General features: G+C 38.6%; 2 protein-coding genes and 2 long non-coding RNA genes across 5 annotated transcripts; 3 read left to right on the top strand and 1 right to left on the bottom strand.

Annotated features, from left to right (window-relative positions):
* Positions 1-988: 988 nt before the first annotated feature.
* On the bottom strand, positions 989-1,461 carry LOC125561153. Its single transcript, XR_007307163.1, has 2 exons — positions 1,286-1,461; positions 989-1,122 (listed from the first exon to the last, which is right to left on the bottom strand). It is a non-coding gene; the product is annotated as an uncharacterized LOC125561153 (long non-coding RNA).
* A 2,005-nt stretch (positions 1,462-3,466) lies between these two features.
* On the top strand, positions 3,467-4,138 carry LOC125561391. The gene is made up of 2 exons (XR_007307417.1): positions 3,467-3,842; positions 4,005-4,138. It is a non-coding gene; the product is annotated as an uncharacterized LOC125561391 (long non-coding RNA).
* A 2,958-nt stretch (positions 4,139-7,096) lies between these two features.
* LOC5517040 (centrin-3) lies at positions 7,097-11,541 on the top strand. The gene is made up of 4 exons (XM_001636957.3): positions 7,097-7,403; positions 9,229-9,343; positions 9,950-10,141; positions 10,475-11,541. The coding sequence occupies exons 1-4, from the start codon at positions 7,248-7,250 to the stop codon at positions 10,516-10,518; spliced, it is 507 nt and encodes a 168-aa protein (XP_001637007.1). The 5' UTR covers positions 7,097-7,247; the 3' UTR covers positions 10,519-11,541.
* A 556-nt stretch (positions 11,542-12,097) lies between these two features.
* LOC5516977 lies at positions 12,098-20,064 on the top strand. Of its 2 annotated transcripts, XR_007307269.1 has the most exons (5): positions 12,098-16,059; positions 16,528-16,747; positions 17,294-17,514; positions 18,338-19,796; positions 19,914-20,064. XR_007307269.1 is itself a non-coding variant. In XM_032387010.2 (4 exons), the coding sequence occupies exons 1-4, from the start codon at positions 13,573-13,575 to the stop codon at positions 18,803-18,805; spliced, it is 3,396 nt and encodes a 1,131-aa protein (XP_032242901.2). In that variant the 5' UTR covers positions 12,098-13,572; the 3' UTR covers positions 18,806-20,064. The 2 variants fall into 2 exon arrangements, 1 of the variants encoding a protein (XP_032242901.2); XM_032387010.2 differs by having other exon boundaries at positions 18,338-20,064.
* The last annotated feature ends 166 nt before the right edge of the window (positions 20,065-20,230 follow it).

Below are 20,230 nucleotides of genomic sequence, written 5' to 3'. Positions count from 1 at the left end.
AAATCGCGCGCTCTGATTGGCTTTCGTGAGGTCCGGTATCCTACGATCCGTACCCCGCGATACCGGACCGCACGCCTCCAAAGTTCGAAACAGTGAGTTGATTTGTAAAATGCCCATCGAAAACTGGTTTTTACCCCCGAGGTTATAGATCTTCACACATAAACGGCATTTTATTTGTCATTTTATCTAGAATCATTGACTTTACGGAAATCGGCTTCAAACTCCCTGTGCTGTGTTTTGACAATTTCCAGCCATAATGATTTTGCAACGCGCGCGACAATTTCAAGTTTGCTGAAAGTTTACTTGGAATAAAAAAAAGGCAGCAAATCGTCTCTTCATACGAAGAAAAACGACAAATCACTCTAGAAATTTACCTGCATAACCAGCTTAACGTATCCACATTCAAGATAAGTTCTTTAGTGAATATATATTATCGTCTGTGGAGGATTTAAGTGCACCAGTCCCTTAAATTCAACTGAGGAGTTCCAAATACGAAATTTCAAAATCGCCCAAAATTGGTTTAAAGTTAGCCCCTGGCTCTCTTATCATGGTAAAAAAGTTTGAGTTACATACAATAAATATTTTTCGAGAAAAACTGAATTTACGATTTTGCCTATCAAATCGCCGATTTGGGGGCATTTTTCACCTTGCGTAAAAAATCGCAAAATATTCTTTAAATATATGCGGAATTAAAAATAGCGATACAGATCCTTAGAAAGGAGTTGATAAGGTATAAATAGAGTGGTTTCTTCACTTTTTCCGACAAAAAAAGGATATTTTATTGCTGTCTAAACATGTCGACTTGAATAATAGTCTAAATTAGGGGCTTATAAAACCGATGGTACATGGATTTTCGCAGAAATTTTGCACTTTGAGCAAAGATTGGTGTTATTTCTTTCGATTCAGCAGATAAAAAATTGGGGGAATCAAATTCCCGAATTATAATGAAGCCGAACGCAACCCCATGTCAAGCTCAAATAACACGCGATTTTCTTGACAGCCGTCTTTATTAGATACACATACCTGTTTGTACGGGAGACAAATCACCGAAAATAAACTCTATCCTTGCTGTATACAAATTTTAGATGCTGTATAATAGTCTTGTTTCATCCTTGGAAGTTACTGCAAGTCAATAAAGACATTACAATGAAAAATATTTGCTATTTTGTACAGACTTCAGTTCAGAACGCCTGCCGGAATGGCAAACTTTGAAGGATTTGTTTGGATTTTAAAGTTTCTTTACGCTTCATTGAAGTAAAAGATATTCAAGCACATCAGTTCTTACCTTCTGTCAAGAGGTTTCTAGGGAAAAGGCCGATTTGTAAGATTAATTTCAATGTAAAGGTCAAGTACTTGAACACGAGTCTGGTTTCAAATGACAACAACTGATCAGCCATCTGCCAGATGAGAATGCGTGACTTTCCACAGGTATTCTAATCCCCATAAGAACAGACAGTTTTGAGTCTTAGTCTTTCTTTATTAGAAAACCATATTTGATAAAAAGTCGTTATCATGTCTTGTTTGTCTATTTTCAAAAACATCTGATGATTTGGTAAAGAACTTAGGCGTAAGAGTAAAAATTGTATATTTACGTTTATCTGCATATTAGTTGTGTGCGCATGAGCACTGCTTGATTACTGCTGAAATTTTATCAATAAGAGCGGGTCTCTGTAAAATGTGGACCGGACCTTCACGGACCTACGCGGACCGGACCTCGGCGGACTGGTTTTTATTTATTTATTTATTTTTAAATACACAAACATATACATAAAATAAAAAATTGTCGCCAAAGAAAAAACAGCTTGCTGACATTTTGCGTGGGAGTCCCTAGGGCAAGTGTGCCCTTGTTGCGGGGCGCCGGTGGGACAGAGTTTCTTTTTCATTACGGACTTTGCGCAAAATTACCGACTTGCTCCAGGTGACTGAAGTAGTTTGAAAAATCGGTAGCTGGAAAATCGGCAACTACGTGAGAATAGTGACTTTAAATGGGCTGCTTCGCTACTTTGTAGCAAGAGAAAACAAATATCACTCTGTCCAAACACTGAGCTGTCAGTTAACTCAATGGAAACTGTTGATTGCCGTTAGAACAGTGAACCTCTATTGGCTACTTCCCTGCATTGTATTAAGAAAAAAACAAAAGCCGCTCTGCACAAACACAATCGTAGATTGCCGTGAGAACAGTAACTTGTTATTGGCTACTTTGCTTGATATAACAAGACCAACAACTGTGCAATGCCAACAAGACTGCCTGGAAAAGGGTTACAAAATCAGTTGGAGCTTGCGACAGATTGAATGAACATTTCTATGATTCCGATACAGACGACGATCTACTCCCCGTGTTTGAGGGGTAAAATAATACTTTCGCTAAACGAAAGATATAATGCTAATTGACATTGTTTTAATGCGAGGGATGTTTTAGCCTGTGAGCAAGTCTGTACTTTTGCGCAAAGTCTGTAATGAAAAAGAAATCTCCGTCTTCCCCCCCCCCCCCCCCCCCCCCCCCCACACACACACACAACGATAAAGAAGTCGAGTCTACCAAACGGGAGGTTGAGTAGGGACTCCCCAAAATATGTTCAGAGAACAAGCAAAATGCAGTCCCGTACCCAGGGGGGAGGGGGGATGCTGGGGTTGCGAACGCATCCCCCCACAACGGCCGAAGGTCGGTTCCCAATGGAAGTGCTATTTGTAGACAAAACTATAAAGCATAAGCTAGATAACCCTGGTACGCAGCCAAATCTGGCAAGTAAAAGTCCCGTGAAGATACTGCAAAGGCATAAAAAATCCCTCTTTGTTCTTTCGGGGATAGTCAGATTTTTATTAGAGAACTCATTTTACTCGTCGTCGCTTTACTCGTCCCCACTCAGAACAGCCGGATTGCGAGCTACGAACAAGCAACCATCGCCTGGGCTACCTGTGATTACATTTGCGTTTCACGCGCGCGTTTCACGCGCGCGCTTAACAAATACTCCGGTCGTTAAATCATGATTCACTTGCCAGCTCTAGCAAGAAGAAGTTCAAACTCAGTTTGAAGAGACTTGTCTGATATGTTAAGCAGCTTCTTGTGTCCACGAATATCCTTGTTACAGTCTTTCAGAAGAACGCACTTTGAATTGCAATCGACACTAGGGCCACAAGGACCACCCACGCAAACAGCGTAATCACAGGTAGTCATGATCAAAAAAAATATCAAGCATCATCTGATTTACAATTCTAGCTTGCCTGATTTTATAAGAAGCAGATTAATGTGATCTCTTTGTGTTGCCCTAAAGCCTTTTGTGGCTAACGGAGGTGTTACTGTAACAGGATGCCGTTTTGAGGGAGTGTGACAATTCTTCCAGCTTATGCCCTTATGTCAACGAAGCATGTTTGCTTGTGGTATTTGTGTTTTATTCTTCGATTGGTGTTTCCTATCTAGAATTACGCTTTCACAACAGGCGAGCCAGCTGAAAAGAGATACCTCCTACTTTCGGGTGATGTCCTGCTGCAAGAGACCATGATACATCATGGTCTCTTGCCTGCTGTGAGTGACATGATAATGTCAAGTATCGCATACGCATATACATATCCCATATTAATTTTTAAAATAATTTTGGCATCATTAATATGTTTTTTTTAGAATGAAGAACATAAAATGAGAAACAATCTAAAATAAAAACTGCAAGCCGACTAGTTGAACTATTCTTTATATCGGGTTTCCTTTGGAAATTCACGCATGCTCATCTGGTAGACCGCTGATCAGTTGTTGTCATTTGAAACCAGACTAGTGTTCAAGTACTTGACATTTGCATTGAAATTAATCTCATAAATCGGCCTTTTTCCCAGAAACCTCTTGACAGAAGGTAAGAACTAATGTGCTTGAATATCTTTTACTTCAATGAAGCGTAAAGAAACTTTAAAACCCAAACAAACCTTCAAAGTTTGCCATTCCGGCAGGCGTTCTTAAATGAAATCTGTACAAAATAGCAAATATTTTTCATTGTAATGTCTTTATTGAATTCCAGTGACTTCCAAGGATGAACCAAAACAATTATACAGCATCTGAGATTAGTATACAGCAAGGGTAGAGATTATTTTTTGTGATTTGTCTCCTGTACAAACAGGTATGTGTATCTAATAAAGACGGCTGTCAAGAAAATCGCGTGTTATTTGAGCTTGACATGGGGTTGCGTTCGGCTTCATTATGATTCGGGAATTTGATTCCCCCATTTTTTTATTTGCTGAATCGAAAGAAATAACACCAATCTTTGCTCAAAGTGCAAAATTTCTGCGAAAATCCATGTACCATCGGTTTTATAAGCCCCTAATTTAGACTATTATTCAAGTCGACATTTTTTATTGACATGTTTAGACAGCAATAAAATATCCTTTTTTGTCGGAAAAAGTGAAGAAACCACTCTATTTATACCTTATCAACTCCTTTCTAAGGATCTGTATCGCTATTTTTAATTCCGCATATATTTAAAGAATATTTTGCGATTTTTTACGCAAGGTGAAAAATGCCCCCAAATCGGCGATTTGATAGGCAAAATCGTAAATTCGGAATTTCTCGAAAAATATTTATTGTATGTAACTCAAACTTTTTAACCATGATAAGAGAACCAGGGGCTAACTTTAAACCACTTTTGAGCGATTTTGAAATTTCTTATTTGGAACTCCTCAGTTGAATCTAAGGGACTGGTGCACTTAAAGCGAAAGAAATCAATTTGGACAAAATTATTTTACAAAATTGTTGGTCAAAACTCGGAGAATGTCTTCTTTCGAGGTTCTGTATTTTTGGAGGATTAAACGAGTTGTGTGGAAATACAAAATGGAGTTTATTGAATAATCTTGAATACAAAATCTTCACGAACATCCACGAAAGTCAGAAGCGAAACCTCGCCTCGTGCAACCGTACACCCGTTAAAGTGCATCTGAAGGAATAAACCGATATCCTTCAAAACGGCTCAATCATCGATATCTAATATCTCCTATGCTAGAAGAATCTTCACTACCAAAAATCCCCGATTTCCCATATTCCCCGATTTTTTACAGCCCTTTGAATATACCAGTCTGTAAAACACATTTGTCGCTGACCGGCAAACGTATTGCGGGCGCGTGGCGCGAAAATCAAACTTGTCAGCTCGCGCACAGTCTGCATCTTCATTCACGAAAGTTAGCGCTTCTCCCTGTGAAACAACAAGCTCTGCTGGGTAAGAAAGCAATGCCAGTGACATCGGGACAGAGAAAGTGACTCAACAGCAATACAGCAACGTATTTTTGCCATACCAAGACGAGGCATTTGCGGACAAATGATATATGGATGTCTGTTTACTTGTATCTACGCCTGTGATAGTTCGTCTATATAGTGTTTGTGTATATAATATATTATATTAATATGTATAATACGTATAGTTTTCTATAATATTTTTAATATTTTAAATATAGCTAGATTAGATTCTAAATCATATTATTTATTAATTATCTGACTATTTATTTTTTATAGTGTCCACAATTAGCTTTTTTAGCTAAACACTTTTGACACTTAAATAATGTATGTATGTATGTATGTATGTATGTATGTATGTATGTATGTATGTATTATCGAAAAATACAGGAAGGGAACTGGAGGAGAAGCTTGTCAGCCGTCTGAATGGTTTGACAACAGTAGAATCGTTAGTGTGATATCTGTGGATACGAACAAAAGGAATTATATCCGTTAACTTACATTATAAAGTTTATTGTTGTCTTATTTCATGTACACATCACGCGAGTACAATTGCTCGCTATATTTTGTTGTTTTTGAGAATTTTTTTACGAACTCATTTTTTCGCTTCGGTCTTCGATTATACGCTACTTTTTTGTTTGAACACAGCAAGTTTTACATTTAAACACCGTCTCTAAAACGGTGGATATACTACCCTGAAATAAAATTAAACGATTTATTACCTGTTTGCCGTTTTCGTCACTGGTCTTTTTTTGACTTGACATGAGTATTTTGTAATGTAAGAAGTTTACATGAGCACTTTACAAAAAAAATGAAAAGCTATAAGCAAATCTTATATCGCGAAAAAATGTGGGTCATTTAGCTTTTCGCCTAGGTTTTGAGGATCGTATATCATTGAAATTATCAGTGATCTATACGAATACATAAACGACCCCACTTTGAGCAAGATATAAAGCATTTTGTGCGAGGTTAAATTGAACTTTTTGTCGCTAAAGCAAATGATGCTATGAGAATGGCAAAAAAAACTACTCAAACCATCCCGATTAAGAATCTAGTACCCTTGGAAAGGCAGATGGCTACTAAATCACATACATACTGTATATAACAAATACTTTTTGCATGCTTTTGTCATGGAGTTTAGCAATGTGTACATTTTAAAAGGCAGAGAGCACACGGCTCACAATACGCGAGACGCAATACGCGAGACAATAAACGAGACGAAAATATGATCACTGTTTGTGCGAAAAAATATGGGTCCTTTAGCATTTCATCTAGGTTTTGAGGATCGCGTATCATTGAAATTATATGTGATCTATACGAATATCTAAAGGACCCAACTTTGAGAAAGGTAGCAAAGCATTTAGTGCGAGTTGGAATTGCTGTTACCCAAAATGGTGCCGTGTTTTTGTCACGAAATACGATGAGATGAAATGGTTAGAGAAACTAAGACTGCGCAAAGGGTCTTCATTTTCATTTACGACTAGTATAAAAAATGCTTATTGAATGCTTTATATTGATTACTTATATTAACTTATATCGGTCACGGTATTTCACGATACGGACCTCCCAGCTGGTAGATAACATATATATCTTTACTGAAATATATTAAAAGGTGCCTCAGCGACAGTATTTATATATCTACTTTAGTAGGCGCCTCAGTAAGCCGTGTTCCTCTCAAATAAAGACTAAAGTGATCAGCTTTCTTTTTAGAACATAGAAATGTCCCACCGTGTTCTTTGTGAAAACAGAAATTCCCTTTTTATCTAATACGCTCACTTTTTAGGGCCTTATTTTCTTTTCCTTTTTCGGATGAAAATCGGTGGAGAGATTTGTTGATGAATTTTCCCGTGATCCTTAGCGAAAGCACAATGTTTACCAACGCATGCGCAATGGAACAAAACCGCCGCGTCCATTTCGAGAGATAGCAACGAACCAAAGCTAGCGATCAAATAGTATCTCGAGCTTCGCAAACTCGATAACTGCCCAAAACCTAAACCACGGTCCCAAGAAGCCAGCGCTCAATCTGGTACTTTCCTTCAGCATGAGTATCACGTTCAAAACACCTGATTACGGTAAAAACCGAGGCTCTAAACCGAAAAGGCGGGAACTTGGCGAAGAGCAGAGACAAGAAATCAAGGAAGCGTTCAACTTGTTCGATACAGATAAGGACCAAGCGATAGATTACCACGAATTGAAGGTAAAGACTTCGCTAGCAGCTAGATATATATATGATTAACGCTAGGGTTTTGTGCGTGCTCTGTGGAAATTATATTTAATCGAGGTTTTGAACACTGGAAATTATCACGTAGCTTTTGTTGTGCATTGGATCAACTGTACTAGAGTGGGTTTAGCATTAGTTTAGGCTTTGTTGATTACTCCCAATGGAGCAATTCAAACTGCCTCGATAGCCCATAACAACAGACAGAGCTGTAATGGCCTGAATTAAATGGGACGCATTGATATAAGCTTTACTTTTGTTCACATGTCCCAAACTCGGATGCCCTCACTGTGCGCAATTAGATTGAGGCTAAACCCAACTGTGTCATATTTTTTGACAGACGGAGTAAGTCGGGGCACATTAGGGATATCGAATACACACAGCTTGTATATCTCTGATTTGTTTTTATTGGATCCTGTACAATGTTAAGCGAATTTCTTAGGAAATAGAGTGATTATCTAAAAATGAAAGCTTTCATTATGATGCATTGTTGTGGCAAAGAGTTGTGAGGCTTCTGCAAGTGTGCTTTCTTTGTATACTCAAGATTTGTTTACATAATTCACTATGGGATCCTTTCTGTGTTTAGACGCTGACTCGCGTTCTTATATAATGTAAATTGTTCTAGTAAAATTTTCAAACTGCTCTAAATGTTTGAAAAAGGGAGAAGGCCATTGCTGAACTCCTGTCTTGTGTTGTAACTGTCAATATCTATCCCATTAATACCTACTTTACAATTTGACACACCGCATTGACTTGCTTTAGTGGGTACTTTTCACATGTCTGCAAAGCATGATGTTTGTTAAAAGATCAGCTTGAATATCAAAATATATAACTGGACCTACCTTGCATCTCTTTTAATTGGCATTTCTCTTGTTTGCCATTAGTTTTTGGAAGGTTTTACTCTCAATTGTTTAAAAAAAGGCTGTAGTTAGTTTGGAGGTGAAGCTAGGTACTGGCCCTCTTGCAGTGTTTCCATTTGGGCATGTTGTCTTAGTCTTAATTGTAAAGTATAACCTTGGTAACTGGAACTCTTCGAGATGAAGATCAGTATGAGTTCACAGGGGGATTTAGGGGTAGAACAAAAAGGTGATGAACTAAAAGCCGCATTGTCACCAGTTTACTTCCAGAGGTCAGACGGAAACCTCAATCGTTAAAACATAAGAGAATCTATTAGAATCCAAGATATTTGACAAGCCATCCACTCTAAATTATCAATCAAATCCTCAAAGAAACTTCCAATAGACACACTTTCAATATTTTGAAATATTTTTAGCTTTTTCCGTTAAAAATCATCGTAGATTGTTATGTAATCGACCGGAAGTAAACTGGTGACAATGCGGCTTTAAGTTTATATAATAATTTAAATGATAATAATACTATAATAATTTAGAATAATAATACATTTATTGTGATCAGTCAAGTACTCTCTAAGCAAAAATAAGAAAATAAGAATCCAATTTCAAACTGAAACATTACCAGGACTGGTAAAAAAATACTGTAAGAGAATATAGAACTTAGCTGCTTTTTATCCATTTCTTTTAATGGCCCTTAGTTCCTGGCCTGTATTGACTATTTCCTTGCTTCCCAGATTGATTTTTCATACTTAAAATGTCTAAACTTTGAGGGCAAAATGCATACTTCGAATATATATATATATATAATTTTTTTATTTTTCATTTGATATTTTGTTTATCATTAGCCACAAAGTACCCTTATCTTATTTGATGGAAAATAAGCTTATTTGAAACATTTTAGTTTATTCCTATGGCTGTGTTTTATTTATATGCTATTATTTCATTTCTAGGTTGCAATGAGAGCACTTGGATTTGATGTAAAAAAAGCTGATGTTCTGAAGATCATGAAGGACTACGACAGAGAATCCACAGGGAAGATTTCCTTTGATGATTTCAATGAAGTCAGTAAGTATAAAAACATGAAAAGAAAAGATGGAACTCACTTTATCCAGAACTACCATGCCATTTTCTTTAATATCAAGACCATCACACTCAAATGTGATCTTTGAACAAGAACCAAACTTACTTGTGTTTATGTGTGTTTGCATATGATACATTAGGGGACATTGTATAGTTTCAAAGCAATGATCCAGACTTTAAAAACATATCGTCAAAAGTTTTGATCTTAAAAATATGGTGTTATGATATGATGCATATGCAAGGATTGGGAATCCTTAAAAAATTTTTGAAATGATTCAAAAGTCTTTATGAAATAGTATAAGGTCGCCTTTTTTTTTCATTACAGAGCCTATTGTGCAGTAGTACCCAAATGCTGAAAGGGATAGACCTAAAACAGTATCATTGACATCTTCTAGCACCTACCACTGAATACATTCATACATACAACCATTAATAGCACTTGCATGTAAAAGTACATGACAATCTTTACTATAAGGCATGTATAAAAAAAGTCTTTCTGCCCCCCCCTCCCCCTAAGAAAGGGGAAACACAAAAATACCTCAGAGTTGTGTTGAAAACATTAAGTCACCTTTTTGCTTTCAAACCACTCAGTGACAGATTGGATGCTGGACCGTGATCCCCAAGAGGAGGTTTTCAAGGCGTTTAGATTATTTGATGATGACGACAGTGGTAAAATCAGCCTAAGAAACTTGCGTCGGGTTGCTCGTGAACTTGGAGAGAATATGACAGATGAGGAGCTCCGAGCAATGATTGATGAGTTTGACAAAGATGGTGATGGTGAAAGTAAGTACCAGTAATTTTGATGCAGAGATATCAATCTGTCTGTATAAATTTGACCTTTTGCCACTAGATGATCTAAAACACCTATTTAATTATAACACAGAATATATAAATAGAGTAAAAAGACGCAATTCTATATTTTTTGATAATATTGGAATTACAGGAATTAAATCTTTCAAATAGTATTCTGGAACATGAGGTCAAATTCATCATTAGACAAAACGTTTTCTCATTCTTACAGAAATATCAGAAATACTAATAATTTACCCTTTGTACATACAGTAGTTTTTAAATTGTTTGTATACCATACTAATAACCTTTTTTTTTCTTTTTTAGTTAATGAAGACGAGTTCCTTGCCATCATGACAGGAGACACTTAGGTGATCATAGTTGATTGCTTGTACTTAGACCAGAGTTAGAATTTTCATATCTGCTTTGGAGTTTCCTGCTATTTATGTTTGATATCTAATATTCAAAAGATGTCACATATCTGTATAGTATCTGGTGATAACTTCATGCAGGAAGTTCTATGTATAAACTGCTCTTTGTGAAGCCATACGTTTTTTCTATATCACTAAAATAACTTTTTATTAGAAACGGGATTTCCTAAGAGAAAGGTTATTGGAATTCACAAAACACTGGTTCTTGACTAAACCGTCAGATTACGGAAAATAATGCTTTTTATTTACAATTATTGTGTATTGCGACTAGAATAACCACTTTTTCTTTGATTACTGTATAGTCAAGCCCTAAGTCGATTATCTTCAACAGATGGTCTCTTTTGTACATAATCTTAATTGCGCCATCTTTGTTTATCCATAATTGTATAGCAGGATATAACATGTGAAACAGGAAAATAGTTTAGATATAAAGATACATAAATGGACATTTATTGACTCAATCATCCTAATAGTTATTATAACATCTTTTTAATCTTTTATCGATCTTTTATCGAGTTCTTGCTGAATGTTTCTAACAGTTTACTTAGCCGTGTATTGTCTCTGATATTTAGCCTGGAAGAACAAGAGAAAAGCAAGTTTGCTAAAAGGATACTGATGTTCTTTATACTGTATATTATAAATATGTTGCATAAAATCTAACGCTTTATGTTGAATGTTCATCCTCGTACTAAACAGATGTTTATATCGATTGGACGAAATGAGAACGTCTCTGAGAAAAATTTTTCCACTAAGTAGATAAAAGAAATTCACTGTAGACTTTACTGCATTCCTGATAACTGATATCAAATCATAAAGCTTTGATAATATATATTTTTTGTGTGAAAATCACTCAAATAAAACCGATTTTTTTGTATTATTTCATAAATGATACTATACTGTAGTATTTCTAGAGTTTATTAGAATAGGAGAAATGATTCATTAAAGCAGTACCCTTCTACTTGACATTGATTTCCCGTCTTCCTTTAAACTCAGAGTTAAAATCATCGCATCTTATTCAACTGGGAATTTAAATATACTGTATGTTTGTGTATGCTGGTTTAACTGATTAATTTGTTATAATAATACATGACACCCTTCCCTACATCCTCCCATTCCATTCATTTAGTCCCTGCACTTCAAACATCTTGTTTTCACGAGAAACGTAACCTTCTTAAAAGTGACATAGTGACAGCATTTCTATTTAAATATTCATGATTTCCACCTCGAGCTATGATGTGTCGAGATAGGCTGTTTGTAAACTTTGTTGGATGACGCCTTTTATACTGTATAATGTCTTGTGTTCAGCGAGGCTGTGTCAGCAATTTTTAAAAATTGGACGCGTACTACCATTGTCACCAAGGGACTATTAATGGTGCTACGAATTGGTTTTTCTATGCGACAAAGTTTCCCTCGTCATTAGAGGAGAGAGGAAAGCTAGCCTGAAAAATCACGCAGGAATGTAAATTGTTATCTTGAACGATTGAGATTTGACACTTGCAGGATATAAGGGGAAACCTGAAACCTTATATACTGATGTTGACTGTAATCGTATTTTCGAAGGCTCTCTTTATCGACTTGATTGGAGCCAAAAACTAGTGCTCATTTGGTTCGACAGAGAATGAAAACAAGGCTTAGTTCCATATATGAGTGACATGTACTTATCCATGGGAGTACTTATCAATGGGAGATCGTTAATCATCTTTTTTAATATAAAGCTTCACATTTTGATTCGTTTAACAATTGTTATCCTGTTCATTGTTCATTTACTTTTAACACTTCATTACTAAAATGTCAAGGATGTCGAAATAGGCAATAAACGTTCCCTATCCTTGCAGGTTGTCTTGAAAACAGTGACATATTTTGTCTAAGAGCACCTTGTTATATGCGAGCTCTATCAGACAGAGAGTCGGAACCACAGGAAATGGTTTCTCCTGTGACTTTAGGAACACTCAAGAGCGGAACCCTGACAATGTAGCACCTATTAAAGACATTTTCTAGTCTTATATTATTGATAAGAGTACTGCCAAGATATTATTTCTTGGAAGCTTTTGCAGTGATATCGGCGGGGTGTTATATGTTCGACAACAAAAAAAATTATGAACCCTGCTTTGTTCCTTGTCCTTTGACTAGACAGCTAGCTGCGAGCGTGAAATTAAAAGAAAAGCATTAAAATATTAAGTTTTATCTTTGTGAATGCCACAGCCTCTAACAACAGGTTAAACGAGGCATGTGAATCTTTCGAAAAGCAGAATGACTCCCACGAGAGAAAACAAACATAAGACCTGCTTCCAAAGCTTTGTTGCACTGAATAAAATCAACGAATAAAAAAGATAAAAAGTTTGCGCTGAATTAGGGTCCTCCTCTAAATAAATAAACTCAAGAAATGTAATTCTGCTGTTGAGAACTCACAAAGCCAATGTTTGTTGAGCGGCTTTGCTCACGCCATGATTTCAGTTATAAAGTACTTTTTATGCAGTTATGCTCTGCTCTCGGATTGTTTTGATGCAGATAGTGTCCCTCCCGTGAACAATTCGAGCACAACCTAGCTCTATAGGTACTCATAAATGAATTTTTATGGTCAACACCTCCAAGTTTTAATATATGTACAACATAATGGCGCAATTGAATAATTAGAATGTTTCGCCTGGTACATTATCTTTTAAATCTGCCGCAACGACTACAATTTTACATAAAACGACGTAATCTTCACAGAACAAATACTAATAAAATTTTTAAGATTTTTTTAAACGTGAATTTTACCCCACCAGCCAGCGAATCATAGCAAAATAAGATTGTTTACTCTCCTACAGCTGAATTATAGACATCAGAGAACGACCGCTTATATGAATATTTAAAAACCACGTGCGTACTTTCCCGAGAGACCAATATCTCCCACGCATTGTTCTCATCACCAACACAGCGGAGGTAGAGCCGCCGAAACCCGCTCTCTTCTCGTTCTTGGTAAGATTACCATTGGGAACAAAAAAACTAGAAATGCGTTCGTTTTTGGTCGTTTTGATTGTTGTGTTTACAGTTCTTTGTGGCTGTACCGTTGGCGGGGCTATTTTTGACAGCGATTTCGATATTTGCGCCCACGAAGTGATTAAAGCAGACACTGGAAACGTGTCGCTCAAAATTTCGTCTTTTGAATCTGGTTCTCTCGACTGTCGCCGCGTTATTCAAGTGAACAATGGACGAATTAAGTTGACCCTGCACAAGTTTAATACCGAAGAAACTGATGTTTTCGACGTATATGACGGTTCATCAACTTCCAAGAAAATAAGCCAGAGAAAACAAGACAAACAGCCGGTTTCATATGAGAGTGCAGGTAATACGATATTACTTAGTTTCAAAGCAGATTCCTCCAAGAATTCCGCAAGAGAAGTCTATGCTAGTTTTTCCGCAATTCCCTTCCAAGATTCTTGCAACTGTCGTAGTGTTCCTAAGGGGACTTTGCATTGCCGAGAGAGTTCAAGCGAGAGAAGCTGTTCAGTGAAGTGTTCAAACGGTACTGCCATCGTTGGAGAATCTTCCAATGCTTACAGCTGTGATTTACTAAGTGGAAAATGGAACAACGATATTCATTCCCACCATCTCAGCTGCCAGCCTTTTATTATGCCATCTGGAATGTGGGGAAGACTAAACATCACCTACGATTCAAATGTATGCGAGTTTCTCAATAAGAGTTTTATAACCAAACAAGTACGTGACGCTTTGAACGTCAGTGATAGTTCAGGGGGGTGCTTTAAAGGAGACGGGTCGTGTGTGATGTACTCAAATTATGTGGTACATTGTCATAAGGAGGAAAATAGAGATAGTCGCTTCGGTGTCACGGTCATACTTCAGGATTATTTAACCAACTCCCCAAGTAAAGCAGTTGCAGCGCTAAATGCCACGTACTATAGACTGTCGCTTAACGATTTGGGAGACAAGCTGAGAATCAGTAGAGGCAACCAAAGCTTCCCTATTACTGGTATTGCAATGGACCACCCGGTACCTACCTGTGAATATGGATGGATCTTGATAAAACATCCGGTGACCTTGGATTACCCAATCTGCTCAACGTGTCCCCAAGGACATATTTATAATTCGGAGGCGCGAGGCTGCCAAAAATGTCCCGAGGGACAGTCTGCGCCCGCAGGTGCGAATGTCAGCAGTTGTTCCGCATCAGACGATAAAGTCCCGATGGTGCCTTTGCATGTCTCTTGTGATAATACATGCATGGAAGGCAAAGAATTGGATTCAAAGTCGGGACATTGCCAGTGGTGTCCTGAGAACACCTACCAGAATTCAAGCGACACGCTCAATCCCAAATGCACTTTGTGTCCGGACGGGAAAAAGACGCCATTTACTGGCGCAAAATCGAGAAAAGATTGTTACACGCCTTGCAACAAGGGGAATTTTTTCAGTGTAGCTACCTTCAAATGCGAGCCGTGCCCTCTGGGAACGTATATGGAAAAGGATAATCATATGATCACTGGCTGCAATTCGTGTATAGGCAAAAAAGTGACGTCAGCAACCGGAACTTTATCATCAAAGGATTGCGTGATCCCCTGCAAGGCTGGATATTATTACTCTGTAGAGGTTGGTAATTGCACGGCCTGCAAAAAAGGGACCTATCAGGAAAATGCAAATCAGAAAAATTGTACCTCTTGCCCAGCTGGTAAAACTACACTCAGTCAAGCCTCAGAGTCTAGCAAATCTTGTATCCAAATCTGTTCAAAAGGGACCTTTCTGGACAAGGACAATGAATATGCTTGTAAGCCGTGCCCTAAAGGGACCTACATGGACCTAGAAGGGCATGTTGTGGAAACATGCAAGAAATGCAGCGATAAGAAGTCGACAGTCAACCCTGGTGCGAAGTCGTCAAGTAGCTGTGAATACACCTGTACCCCCGGGCAGTATTTTGATACCTTGAAGGCAAATTGCATGACATGCCCTGAAGGAACCTATCAGAACGAAGTGGGTAAAGTAAATTGCACAAGTTGTCCCCCCGGTCTTGCCACCCTGACTACAGGAAGTACAAACAAAGAAGACTGTAGAAAAATATGTGGCAAGGGGGAGTTCTTCAACATGGATAAGTCCAGTTGTGACCATTGCCCACTCGGAACGTATCAAGATCTCGAGAAGCATACCAACACTTCCTGTGTATCTTGCCCAAGCAAGATGTCAACCAAATCTGGTGCCACAAACAAGAGCGCATGCATCAGTTTCTGTGATTCTTTACCTTGCGAGGGTGGCGAGTGTAAGGAGGCTGGGAACAGGTTCGTGTGTATGTGCCCTTCAGGGTTAACAGGCAAGAGGTGTGAGACCGTGGCAGAGGTTGAGAAAATGGAGAAAGTTAAAATGTCGGTGCGTTTCACCGGGATGCAGTGGAAAGACAAGATGTCGCAAAAGGATAGTATGGAGTACAAACAGACAAGGAGCAAGATAGAGTCTGCTATCAACAATGTGGTTACCAAAGAAGTCAAAGCCGTGAAGGTAAGGCCATCCCTATAATCTCTCTCGCCTCCCCTTCCATTCGTTCCCACTGTCTCTCGCCTTCCCTTCCCTACGTTCCCCCTCTACTCCCCTCCCCTCTACATCCCTATCCTCTCTCTCGCCTCCCCTTCCATTCGTTCCCACTGTCTCTCGCCTTCCCTTCCCTTCGTCTCCCCTCTACTTCTTCTTTTCTCCTGCTCTATTTCATCTTTTGCTCATCCCTAACCCTTTCTCACAATCTGACCTTTTCACTTCTCATCGCTTTCTGTTCTCTTTCCTTTAACCAATTCCCTATCTCAATTAACCTCACCTCCCATTCTTTCTTCCTCTCCATACTTTCTTTGTCTCCCTTTCTTTTCTTTCCTTTTCTTTCTCGTTTTAGCCCTTTACTTACCTCCCCCCTCCTCCTTTTTTCCCTTCTCTGTGGTCTAGATTTCTCTGAAGTTATAATAAATATTTCTACTGCAGGTGACTAACCTGAAAAAGGGAAGTGTCGTTGCCGAGTTTGACCTCTATATGGATAAGAGCAACTCATCACTTGTTCCCGCAAAAACCTTACAATCCGCCGTGATCCAAGGCACCATCGATGGACTTCCTGTGGATTCTGAATCTCTTCGTCTCCTTGACGTTAGTTGTCGTCAAGCACTCGGAATGGAAAGTGGTCGCATAGCGGATGACCAGATCACAGGTAAGAACTTGGCCATGTCTTATAAAAAGTGATTTGATGTAAAAAAAAAAAAAAACCTTTTTGCAAATTGCAAATGTGTTAGTTTCAAATCACCAGCTGATTCACAATTGAATATCAAAATGACATTAAAACATTACATTGCAGTAGTTTGTGCTGTTTTGATTTTCATTGTCATTACTCATATTTGATTTCATTTGCTTTTTGAGTATTTTTTGTTTTTTTCGTTTTTTTCTCCGCTTTTTATGTGCAACCATTCCAATGCTGCCTTTGTTATGGCTGTTATAATTTTATCAAATAATTTAATGTATGTAGAGATATCCACATTCAAGAAATGCAGTTCCTTAACAGATAAGCACGTCTAACAATGCTTTGCTTTCTAGCCTCATCCTAAGTAGAGATATCCACATTCAAGAAATGCAGTTCCTTAACAGATAAGCACGTCTAACAATGCTTTGCTTTCTAGCCTCATCCTAAGTAGAGATATCCACATTCAAGAAATGCAGTTCCTTAACAGATAAGCACGTCTAACAATGCTTTGCTTTCTAGCCTCATCCTTTGCAAAAGAAAATGCCCCAAATAGAGGTCGTCTGCACAATGCCAAGGGCTGGTCAGCGGAGGAATCAAACCCCAGCCAGTACCTCCAGCTCCGTCTACATCGCGCGGTCAACATTACAGGCCTGGTGACTCAGGGTGCTTCAGGGGGTTACGTCACTCTTTTTACAATCTCGTACAGTGCGAACGGAGCTTCCTGGACGCCATACAATAAGGTTATTGACATTGGTATTATACTTTTTCTAGAAAACTTGTTGATTTGGCGCTATTTGTTATCAGGTTGTATTGCCTGATGCACTTTGTAATACCTGACGCACTTGGTAATACCTGACGCACTTTGTAATTCCCTGGCTCACTTTGTAATACCTGACGCACTTTGTAAATACCTGGCTCACTTTGTAATACCTGAGCCACTTTGTAATACCTGGCTCACTTTGTAATACCTGACCCACTTTGTAATACCTGGCTCACTTTTTAATACCTGACGCACTTTGTAATACTTGACGCACTTTGTAATACCTGGCTCACTTTGTGATACCTGACGCACTTTGTAATACTTGACGCACTTTGTTATACCTGACGCACTTTGTAATACCTGGCTCACTTCGTAATACCTGACGCACTTTGTAATACCTGGCTCACTTTGTAATACTTGACGCACTTTGTAATACCTGGCTCACTTTGTAATACCTGACGCACTTTGTAATACCTGGCTCACTTTGTAATACCTGACGCACTTTGTAATACCTGGCTCACTTTGTAATACCTGACGCACTTTTTAATACCTGACGCACTTGGTAATACTTGACGCATTTTGTAATACCTGAAGCACTTTGAAATACGTGAAGCACTTTGTTATACCTGACGCACTTTGTAATACCTGAAGCACTTTGAAATACGTGAAGCACTTTGAAATACGTGAAGCACTTTGAAATACGTGAAGCACTTTGTTATACCTGACGCACTTTATAGTGCCCTACGCACTGTAATACCTGACGAACTTGGTTTCTCACTAACTTGGTAATTTTGTATTTTTAGAATTTTACAGCAAACAATGATACCGAAACCGAAGTAGGCAGTAACATCCAGCCACCAATCAACGATGTCAAATACATCCGGGTGTTACCAATATCCTGGGTCTCTAAAATTGGCATGCGCATCGAGTTCTACGGTTGCGCTTCAGACCCAGTCCTCAGACCTGCGGATTTGCCTACCCCGCCGATTACAGCCAAGCCACCGGGGGGACCGGACACGACCACCGACCCAAATATGGGTGCAAGCGGGAAAAAGAAGGAGAGTGAGTACTCGTGGGGGAAGTACCTTGGAATCGCGTTTGGGGTCCTGATGGTTCTTGGAATCACCATCGCTGCTGTCTTCTGGTGCCGGAGTTCCAGGAAGAAAGCTGAACGCGAAAAGTCTCCTCTAGTGTTGACACGAATGCAGGATGCCAATTATAAAGTGATCGAGAAAAACGCTGATGAGTACGACGAAGAGGACGTGGTGTGAGTTAACACCTGCTTGGCGTTGCAGCAGAGACAAAGCTGATTGGACGACCACACGAACTGCATGGTGGGATGTGTGTGTTTCCAGTCCCTTTCAAATCTCTTTCTCATCACCGCTGGACATATGATGTTTCCTGGACAACACCAGATAACCCTTGGATTGGCTTGGGTTGTTCTGCCACATTTTGGTGTCTTTTTATAAGCTCTCACAACCACGTCATAGCACCATTGTTAACCCAACAGTTCGCCTCACGCTTATAGATATTGTAGGGAAAAAAATGCAATTTTCAAATTTTGTTTTGAGATGATATGTAGTGGTAGATGTGCGCTGACCATCGGGTATAATCAGGAACTAAATTTAAAAAGGATGTTTATTTTGGTGCAGAACAAAGCCAAAAGAGTCGCAGTTACAGCTTCTTGACATTTTAGAACAGATAGTTCGATATCTAATAAACGTTCTTTATTGATAGAACATTTATGAAAATAGTCAAATCACTTCTATTGCACAGATAAGTTATCCATGTAGTCTTTCTAGTGATGGAATCCCCCACCCCCCTCAATGTTTTGAGGCTGGTATTTTAGGAGTGTATGCTTTTTTGTACATAGATCTAGAGATTGTGAATGTTGTTTGATTGAAGAGATTTCTGAGTATTCACATCCCGCTGACCGATCTGTCTAATAGGTCGTGTATTCACATCCCGCTGACCGATCTATCTAATAGGCCGTGTATTCACATCCCGCTGACCGATCTGTCTAATAGGTCGTGTATTCACATCCCGCTGACCGATCTGTCTAAATAGGTCGTGTATTCACATCCCGCTGACCGATCTGTCTAATAGGTCGTGTATTCACATCCCGCTGACCGATCTGTCTAATAGGTCGTGTATTCACATCCCGCTGACCGATCTGTCTAATAGGTCGTGTATTCACATCCCGCTGACCGATCTGTCTAATAGGTCGTGTATTCACATACCCCAGACCGATCGGTCTAATAGGTTGTGTGTTCACATACCGCAGACCGATCTGTCTAATAGGTCGTGTATTCACATACCGCAGACCGATCTGTCTAATAGGTCGTGTATTCACATACCCCAGACCGATCGGTCTAATAGGTTGTGTGTTCACATACCGCAGACCCAGCTTAGATATTCTGTCAGTTGGCTGCTGTAGTATTATTTATTGTGATAGCTACATACTATGTAAAGAAAGTGAATGCTTATTTTATCTATTGAAAAAAGACAAATAAACACACATACTCTGTGACTTCTTGAAAACTTCCTTTTTTTAAATTAAGACAAAGACAAAACCAACGCCATAATAAATACATGACAAAGTTTAAACGCCTTACTCTGGCTTTCAAATGACAAATATTTGCATATCAAAGGAAATGGGTTTTTATAAAATAAAAGTTTTCAACTTTTTTTCCAAC

This window comes from Nematostella vectensis, chromosome 3 (genome assembly GCF_932526225.1).
Source record: "Nematostella vectensis chromosome 3, jaNemVect1.1, whole genome shotgun sequence".
In the NCBI taxonomy this organism is placed as follows: Eukaryota; Metazoa; Cnidaria; class Anthozoa; order Actiniaria; family Edwardsiidae; genus Nematostella; species Nematostella vectensis.
The sequence above is the reverse complement of the archived record's forward strand: the minus strand, read 5'-3'. Positions and strand labels throughout refer to the sequence as shown.

What these genes read in the sequence shown, in the direction of transcription:
- LOC5517040 (XM_001636957.3), top strand. Translation starts at nt 7,248, where the DNA reads ATGAGTATCACGTTCAAAACACCTGATTACGGTAAAAACCGAGGCTCT. An exon ending in TGATGATTTCAATGAAGTCA is followed by an intron (nt 9,344 to 9,949) that starts GTAAGTATAAAA and finishes CAAACCACTCAG; the next exon opens with TGACAGATTGGATGCTGGAC. An exon ending in CAAAGATGGTGATGGTGAAA is followed by an intron (nt 10,142 to 10,474) that starts GTAAGTACCAGT and finishes TTTCTTTTTTAG; the next exon opens with TTAATGAAGACGAGTTCCTT.
- LOC5516977 (XM_032387010.2), top strand. Translation starts at nt 13,573, where the DNA reads ATGCGTTCGTTTTTGGTCGTTTTGATTGTTGTGTTTACAGTTCTTTGT. An exon ending in AGCGGATGACCAGATCACAG is followed by an intron (nt 16,748 to 17,293) that starts GTAAGAACTTGG and finishes TTTGCTTTCTAG; the next exon opens with CCTCATCCTTTGCAAAAGAA. An exon ending in CCTGGACGCCATACAATAAG is followed by an intron (nt 17,515 to 18,337) that starts GTTATTGACATT and finishes TTGTATTTTTAG; the next exon opens with AATTTTACAGCAAACAATGA.